Source organism: Jatropha curcas, chromosome 1, assembly GCF_041381405.1.
Source record: "Jatropha curcas cultivar XTBG-Jc1 chromosome 1, XTBG_Jcur_1.0, whole genome shotgun sequence".
In the NCBI taxonomy this organism is placed as follows: Eukaryota; Viridiplantae; Streptophyta; class Magnoliopsida; order Malpighiales; family Euphorbiaceae; genus Jatropha; species Jatropha curcas.
Window position 1 is genome coordinate 9,398,343 of NC_143151.1, and position 9,503 is coordinate 9,407,845.

General features: G+C 33.5%; 1 protein-coding gene across 1 annotated transcript; it reads right to left on the reverse strand.

Annotated features, from left to right (window-relative positions):
* Positions 1 to 2,353: 2,353 nt before the first annotated feature.
* On the reverse strand, positions 2,354 to 8,968 carry ELM1 (fission ELM1-like protein (DUF1022)). The gene is made up of 10 exons (XM_012214768.4): positions 8,603 to 8,968; positions 8,280 to 8,518; positions 7,213 to 7,309; positions 6,055 to 6,204; positions 5,802 to 5,928; positions 5,238 to 5,350; positions 5,092 to 5,155; positions 4,914 to 5,007; positions 4,540 to 4,648; positions 2,354 to 2,851 (listed from the first exon to the last, which is right to left on the reverse strand). The coding sequence occupies exons 1-10, from the start codon at positions 8,783 to 8,785 to the stop codon at positions 2,750 to 2,752; spliced, it is 1,278 nt and encodes a 425-aa protein (XP_012070158.1). The 5' UTR covers positions 8,786 to 8,968; the 3' UTR covers positions 2,354 to 2,749.
* Between the last annotated feature and the right edge of the window lie 535 nt (positions 8,969 to 9,503).

Sequence of the window (9,503 nt, forward strand, 5' to 3'; positions counted from 1 at the left end):
ATGATAAAATTGAGATAAATGTCAAAATAAAGTGAAACTGCAACAAAAAGTTAAAGTTTAGAGTGAAATTGGTTTAAAAGTCAAATTAGAGTGAAATTGAAACAAAACCTAAAGTTCAGCGCGAAACAATATATTAAGCCTCTATTTAGAGAAAAACTATGAACAAGTTTTTCTCTCTCTAATGACTTCTATTATTTTTTGTTTTCTTTTTTAAAAAAATTAATTTATAAAATTGAATATCTTAAAGAGAGAGAGAGATAGTTTGTTGTAATATTTTATCTCATGACGGGAATCTTTTGAAAAACTCAATTGGTGAAATTTGAGTTTGAAAGTTTTAGGGTTTAAAAATTTCTTGATATCGGTTGTAATTGGTGATAAAAAGGAAAATAGATGTAAAAATTAAGTTTTTCAAAAGATTCCCATCATTTGGTGGTTAAATTGAAAAATTTTGAGATAACCTAATTTTTCTACCACTGTTAGGTACGTAGGTGCTCGCATTATTCCGGTAAGGTAAACAATTGATTTCAAAATAAAATTGATCTTGTCTTTTAGTTAGGGTCATTACAATTATTTTATAGCAATTTAACATTTGATAAGAGTATGGTAGTTTATTTTAAAAAACACAAGGGTAAAGTAGTTAATGTTGATAAAACATAAAGCTACAATTATAGTTTTTCCGAAAAAATTTATAGTTTTACCTATTGAATACTTCAATTTAGAAATTGCATTCATTAAACACTTTAATTAATACTTCTATTAAATACTTAAATTTATAAAATTAAATCGATTAAACACTTGTTGGATAATTGAAAAATATAAAAAGTCTTATTCTAAAAGCTATGATAATCACACATTACATTAATAGTTTTCATATAAAAATCAAAAACACAAAATTTATTCTTGCAAGTAAAATTTATAACTTAACGGTGCAATAAGGTCTTTACAAAATTTAGGGCATTGCAAGTTCTTTTGTGTAAAAAAAAAATACTGCTGCTTTTATAAAAATTCATAAGTTTAAATACATGTCAATTGCATACTTGAATATCATTTGTACTCAACAAGAGGTTAGGAACAAGCAAACTGAAAATGTGCAATCACCTTCTATGAGAATTTCCTCATTTTGGAATATGGATAACGCAACCTGAGATGTGATTTGGTTTGATTTTAACGCATTTCAAATTACATACTTTAATTTGATTTAATGTCTTCATTATACCAAAATTGATAATTTAATTCTGACATGTTACCATTCAAGTGCTTAAATTTGAACATTGCTTAACAAATACAGTAAAATTCCTAGTTTTGTATCCTAAGAATTAGGGATAATAAGATTCTAGTTCGGTCTTGATTCAGCTAATTCCGATTCAACATTTTCTTTCTTCATTTCGGACTAAACTAAATCAAAACCGCTAATTCAACCAATAATTTTAGATTGATTTTGATCCCGAAACCTTAAAGGAAGAGATCTGAATTGAACCCTGTTCCTTCGTGATAAAAGTAAAAGAGAGAATATTCAGAAATTGCTATTGATTGTAAAGTGTCCTCTAGTGGGATAAGATATAAATATTTATTATAATATCTTTCCTATTCAAATGAAGGAATAAATACCGAGCAAGAATCTCAGTTATATATGTCAAGGAGCGTTAATTATATAATTAAATGACTCTTTGACCTAGCATTAGCATTATTCGAATTGGTCTAAATAGGCGTAACACTTCAGTTGATTCTCATTAATTGTTCCTCACTTCCAATTAAGAGTGTAAATGAGCCGAGTCGGGTTGTTTACTGTTCGAACTCAGCTCGTGAGCTGTTTGAGCTCGGCTCCAAAAAAGTTTGAAAAACTTCGGCTCAAATCGAGCTTGAACTTGAGTCTAATAATGTTCAACTTGAAAGCTCGTCGAGTCTTACTCGAGCCAAGTTCAAGCTTAAAATTTTTCAAGTTGAACTCGAACCTGAAGTCAAGCTTGAACCGAACTCAAGTCGAACTTGAGCAAGAGCTTAAATTTTCAAGCTCGTTAAATTTCAAGCCGAGCTAAATTCTATCAAGCCAAATTTCGAGCTTAGCAGGTTCGAGCTCGGCTCATTTACACTCATACTTCCAATCCCAGCCCAGATCCAAACTGGTTGTGAATCGATTCTAATTCAAAGTGGACGCCACTTCTGCTAAGAATTAAGACTTCTCGCATAGGATACAGTTTATGATGAATAAGGACAATCAAGAAGAAAATGTACGTTAAACAAAGTTCAGTAATTCAAGGAATGGAATACCAACTGCCAACTATCACCGACACGAGTCAAGAAGAGCAATTTCTCATAAGAAAGCAGAAACAAACAAATAAACAAAACAAAAACATTAAATAAAGCTTTGAAATCGAATTTCATTTCATTGCACTTTCTTTTCAGGTGCATAAGTTGATCACAATCAAGTAAACCAGTTTAATTACAAAAAATTATTTTCAGACTGGATACTGTGCGCCAATCAGAAAGACCTTCAGCAGAGCTGAACGGAGGGTATAAAGAAAAAGAAGCCTGCCACTCTTCCTATAATACAAGCCGCACTATTCAAGCTATAGCTTTTATTTTACATATTTCATTGCCCAAAAAGCCAATTGGGAAAAGAATTGCTATAAAATCTATGGAAATCGCAGTTGGTCTTGTGTGTGCTACTCGACAAACCTAAATTTAAGTGGATTCCTTTTCAAATGAAATACAAGTGTTACGAATTTGTTACAGCAACTATAAACACATTCTATGGCCGTAGACTCAGTCCACGCTCAGCAAGTGCCTCACGCACCCGACGAGCAGCTTCTGCAGTGTCATTAAGAGGAGGGTAGCACCAGTTCTCTGAAATCTGAAAAAGAGACGAACATAAAACTCATTTGATTAAGTGCAGAAAGTCTGCAAGGAACTTCAATAAATCAACAACCTACCAACCCATGGAGATTAGAGCACATAATCTTAAATGCCCAAAAGGATGAAAATTTCCAGAAAAGAGAGACTTCTAAACCAGACAAGCACCTCAATACAGATGGTACAAAATGTCCGAGAAAAAAGCATAAAAAAAAAATGGTCCAAACTCAATTTATGGCCATTTTTCTTCCCTTATTTTGAGGAAGTTCAAAGCGCAAAAGCATTCCCTTTTCCTATTAAACAGCTAATGAAGAATCTATATAGTATCTGATGATGGAAAAGGTGGAGCAGAAACTAAAGGAAATGATAATAAAAAATACTATGAAAAATTTGCATGAGAAGTAAATGTTGGAAATTAATTTTTAGTTATTAGTATTTGGAAGTGGAAGTTGTATCGTTTTTTCTGTTACAGAGCATGCTGTTCGAGCAAGTCCATTGGTGAAGCAGATGGAAAGTAACGCTTGTAACATTAGAAAAAGCTACATATGAGTTAGGATGTTAAAAATGTAAGTTAAGGCTAAGTATAGGGCTGACAAAAGGCCATTCTTTTGTACTTAGATTAAGCAACCTCTCTTGCATCTAAGTGTTAAAAGAAATCAATGAAAGTGTGCTTTTGAAATTTCAATTACAGAACCACATTTGTGTGTGCTGTTTGTTTGATTTCGCTCTACCATTCTTCAACAGTAACAATATTCCCTCTCTTAAGATGAAGAAATGGTTGAGAAGCTACAAGAAAAAGAAGGTCGAGGAGAATAAATGACACATCTGAAATGCAATGCAAGTTTGGCAACAGGTCCAAAAATATTCCATGGCAGAAAAAATGATCACAATGCACCAACAATTATTCATGTCGAATTATTTATATGTGAGGCATATCCAATGCGCAACTTTTGTTATCTATAAATCTCTCCCCATGGTAATTGTTGGAAAAACTTCTCATTTGAAAGTGTAATAAGTAATAGGTGCATTCGTATTAGTAAATTTATTTTTTGGTCCAGGATGATACTTCCATTGTTCAAGGCAGACGGATTATGGAATGGAGAAAACTAATAAAAACAAACACCATCAGGCAAAGGTAAATGCTTAGAGAAAGAAATAATTTGACTGGAAAATCACCCAAAAGTATTCATCTTTAATCAGGTTGGAGTACAAGAGAGAAAAATAAATTTCAAAAACATCACTGCTAACATTTTTTTATTATGGTTACAGTAGCTTCAGTTTATTAGAGTCTCAGGGGAAAAAAAAGGAATTGGCACCAAAAGAAAATTGTCTGAAAAAATGACAGCATCATTTCATATAAATCTTAATTGCTCAGCCAAATCATATCTTGCAATTTCTTTTCCAAAAAACTCCACCCTCATGTCTGTGTTGTGTTGTTAATGAGGAAAGGGAGGTTGGATTTGGAGGGATGTGGATGTTATACAAATAAAGTACTTAAACAGGTAACCATCCATGCAATTGATAAGATGGGAAACAAAATTTGTAAAACCAGTTAAAAGGGAAAACTATAATTGTGTGCAATAACTATATGAAAAATATGTAGGTAAAACAATGTCGAAAGTTAAGAGGTTCTCTGTGTAAAAAAAAAAAAAAAAAAAAAAAAAAAAAAAAAAAGAATAGTGTACTTACATCTTCAGAACCTGTAAATGGCCGGACCACCCCTCGCTCACTCAAAGATTTGTGAAAGTCGGACAACTTCCATGTACAACGCTCAGATCCCATAACATATACTGGTTTCCTGCATAATAATTTTGGATTCTCAATTCAGTATGCGCTAAGTGTCAATTTGGCATCGAAGGCTGCTTTTGCAGCGTCTAAACTTTAGCAAACGATGGTCTGAGAAAAGCTGAATTTCTAGCTTTTTTGAACAATGGTTTGCTAGAAGCAGTTTAAAACATTTTTTAAAAAAAAAAAGAAACCAAGTAAACAAACCATCACAAAGGTTTACATATGATGATAAATTATAAATGATCCAAGTACAGATTAAACTTTCTCATTCATACCCAGTGCTGCATGCCTCACTTATCATACTGACTGAATCTGCTGTAATGACAAATGCATCTGCCCAAGCTAAATGTCCCATATGTGGATTTGGCTCTGGAGATAATGACATTCAATACTCATGAAAATTGTCAAGAAATATTTAGATTTAGTATATATTTTGAATTTATCGAAAGATACCTTCACCATCCCAGATATAAACTTTTGGATTATTTTTGAGTTCTTTGATTATTATGTATGAAACCTGTAGATAAAATTAAAACAGAAGAACAAAATAAATGTTGGGCTAGGCACTGTGAAAAACCATTAGAAATATGTGGTAATACCTTTTCAGGTGTCCTATTTGAGAAAGATATTCTGACACTCCCACATGTATCAAGCACGCTAAGTAGACTGGCAGTTAGCTGCTTTGCAAGTTCAGCTCCATAACGACAGCAGCCTATAAAAGTCATGGGCAATACATGTAAGAAAAAATACTTTAAAATTTTTCCAATTTATACTTTGCTTTGCATTGATATTAATTTTGATTAGAGCGGATATTGGAAACAAAGTTCATATAGCCGAATCCAGCTAGTTTGGAACTAAGGCTTAGTTGTAATTGTTGTTGTTATTGTCATTGTACATGTAAGAAATCTTACCAGCTAGTAGATATATCCATGGAGAACGGAATGAAAAAAAAAAAAAAAAAACATACAAAGCTTATATAAATCCCAAGCAATAAAAAAACTATGAAAATAAAAATAAATGAAGAAAAAGAACAGAAGCATGTTCGGTTCTAGTTCAATATTTTGGATAAAAGGAGGCATGATGAGAATATAATGACAATTTAAAGTGAAGATCATCGAGTTATGCAAAAAGTATCACCAATTTAAATTATAATTTATAGTTACTTGTTGGTCCTCCAATGTTAACCACCAGTAAGGGCTTCGGCAGATGTGCAAATTCATCATGCCACATGGTAGCAGCAGTTCGAAGTGCAGCATAATCAATTTGATGCAAAGCTCCCACAGTCAAAACCTAGATTTTAAAGCACAAAAAATGGGTTATAAGTTCCAACTGTTGATAGTAGCTAACATAAGACCAAGGGACGTATGAGCTTGACTAAACCAAACTGTGAAAGCAATATTATATGTGGGTACTTACCACATGCCCATCAGGAGGTTCACGTGGAGTAATCCACTTCCGAAGAAACCGAGGAACCTTCTGTTGTCCTTGAGGAGTCAAAGGATAATAATCATGGCGTGGAGTGATCACCAGGTCAAACCTGTTCAAATGTGACCTTGGATGCTGTATCTGCAAAACAAATAATCAATATAAAAGAAAGCTCAGAAATTTAAATGTAGCATTGAAGGAAGATCAAGAAATATTGTATATGAACTTTTAGAATCTACAGCTGGTCTTGAAGAACACTATGAAGTTCTTGTGCTGGTTCAAGCCTTGTAAATGGATACAAAAATGCACATGTGATAAAGAGATCCTCCAACTAACTGACTGCAGATTCTGTCAATTATTATCAACAACTAGAGCATAAAAAATAAAATTCATGAAAAGGACACATGCTATATTAGTTATCCAAGCAAACGTTATATTCAGGAGGTTATAGCTTAAACACACAGGATACATCATATTCGCCTATTTAATTGTCCTATGTCTAAATATGAAAGTTTGAAAATTTACCTTTTCCAATATGAACTATTTAGATATTTGTGTGCCTATCAGCAAATACATATAAAATCAATTGAGTAGATTGCATATACCACCTTGTATTCTTAGGGTGATCATGATCAAGATAAATTTCAAACATTAGGTTCATTAAAAATCAAGGTGGCTATTGGCATTCTGAGATGATGACTTGAAAGAAATGCTACCTTGAACAGTGTCAAATATGGAGCAATATTAATTAGTCATTGGTGATCCAGTGCAGCAAAATAATCAACCACAAATAAGGATAAGTCCATAAACAGCAATGAGGTTCTAGAAAATCTAGAATTACTAGCTGATTTGCCACAAATATATCCGAAAAGAATATAAATCAATGAAAAATGGTGTGAAATTGATAGCAATATTGATCTCAATGGCAGTTAAACGAGTGCCGAGAGAATACAAGGTCCTTCATGTTGCTTATCAGACAAAATTGACCCCATTAAATATATAAGCTTGACACACCAAATTTTCGAAAGAAAACTCTACAATTTAGACATTCAATCACATTGATAGTTTCGTCGGACATGTGATGAAGCTTGCAAATTGATTAATCATTAAATTACAATTTAATAGAAAGTAAAAGCTACAACGACATACCTGAACAACAAAAACATTTTCAGATGCTAATCGTTTTATAGAGCTGGCAACAGAAATAGTATCTCTGCCAGAAGCAACCACCAATAAAGGACCATGCCTGCAAAAGTTGGTGGTGTTATGAATATCTAGCCAGATATTATAATAAAAAGAAAATAAAACAGAAAGTTAGCACATCTTTATCCCCAGATACAAAGGTATTATACACTAATATAGGCAAAGGCAGTGACTAATTTTCGTTCAAGCATATAACCAGTAACTAATTATGAAAAAAAAATCCCACTATAATTACAAGCATGTGTTTTACCAGTGGCCAAAAAGACAGAAAGCTTTATTGACATTAACTATTGGGCATTCCACCCTACCATATAAGTTTAAATGCAAATCAGGCAGCAAGATTACTAGCTTAATGCCTTTGGCTGGCTAGGTATGAAAAAAAGAAATGAAAAGAATGTAGACCAGCATGCTTTATTACTTCAAAATAGGCTCGCAGAGTGTTGCTTTGATGCTTTTCAAAAATTATAGATTTGTATTTCTTTCTACATATGATGAACACAACATAGAAAAGGTTAGAACTGACGATCTCTAGAAATATATAATGGCATAGAAACTGGAAACAACAAAGTCAACTACCTCAACCATCCTCCATTCACATATTTCTAATCTGTATTAAAGTGATAAAATCTGAAGTTTAGCCCCAAAGTTAAATGTTTGGCAGTGGAAGCATATCATTTTAAAAGGTTTATCCCTTGAAGAACAGGGAAGCTGATTCAATCTATAGGACCTGCTATTATTCACATGTTTTAACACAAAGAGGAGGGAAAAGATTGATATCATGTCAACTCATATCTCAATTTCATGTCTTTTATTCACTTCCCATTTTTTTTACAATACAGTTCGGTTTTTGATCTCCATTATAATTTTCAGATCCCACAAACAACCAGTTCAGTAAAAAACATTTAATTCCACTTATGCAAAATTGATTTGGCAAAAGTGCATACAAATCTTTTTAGAGACACAAAAAAAAAAAATCACAGAAACAAATGGAGAAGTCGAAATAAAAACTTTACTTTTCGTAAGTCTCGCGAGCCATATTGACTATCTGCTTCACATCAGCTTCTAAAACCGCTGATAAACCCACACTTCCACCATTCTCCGAAGGAAAAGCCGACAGTTTTCTCCCTCGAACAGCAATCACGAGCCGCCAGTAATTATATATTTGCCTTACAATATAATCCAACTTCTTGTGAAGAGAAACCGGAAGCCAGTGTAACCATTCATTAACTCCTCCTCTTGGTCTCGTAACTCGCTATGTTAATGGAAACTTAAATTAAAACTTGGATATCAAAATAAACTTCCTTGTGCTAATTTTTAAGCAATCACAAATACTCACATATAAGACTTGATTATCAGAGAGCCCGAGAGCGCGAACCAAACCGATGCTCTGGTTCTCTGAACCGGGAAAACCGTTGCCAATAATGACGGCGCGTCTTATAACGCTATTAGCGCCGGTTTCGAAGATATCCGGCACGCCCGTAGGAGGGCCTGGTGGTTCCGGTAGCCTTATTGGCCTCATGAATGGAATTTAGTTATGATTGAAAACCCTAATTGACAAAACTGAGGAATTCAGGAACGTATAATGATGCTGGATTTGTTTGGAAAGAGAGATTTTGGCAGAGTTGGCTGGTAGCCTGGTAAAAACAGCAGCTGGTGAAGAAATGGCAGTTTCTTACTTTTTCTCTTCTTCCAGTGGCTTTCAAGTTCAAGGAACATGAATATGCATAATTTTCTTTTTATTGGGCCTCAAGGGAAAGCCCGTAATTATTTAAGCCCATTAACCAACACAGAGGGAAAATTCTCCCTCCTAAAGCTGACGAGACAATAGGACGGTTGATGATGGTTCGGGTTTACTCGGATATCCGACCTTCTAATGAGAGGGATTCAGGTAGTTGATCGATGGGTTTAAGACAGGTAGGAGTAATATTTTTAATATTCTTATTAGATTCGGATTCAACAGTTGGAGCACCCACTATTTTTTTTTTTTTTAAGAGTAAAATGATATTATTATTCATGGCTGTCAAGTCTCAAGCATCAACGATGCAACTAGGAGATGAAATAGTTCATTCCATTAAATTTGACGTTGAACGAACAGTCCTAGCAAGAGCATGAGCTACACTATTGGTAGATCGACGCATGAACACAACCTTAATAAGATTAATCTCATTGACAAGAGATTTTCGATCATCAATGATAGAGCCAAAAGAAGAAATATCAAGATAATATTATAATAATAC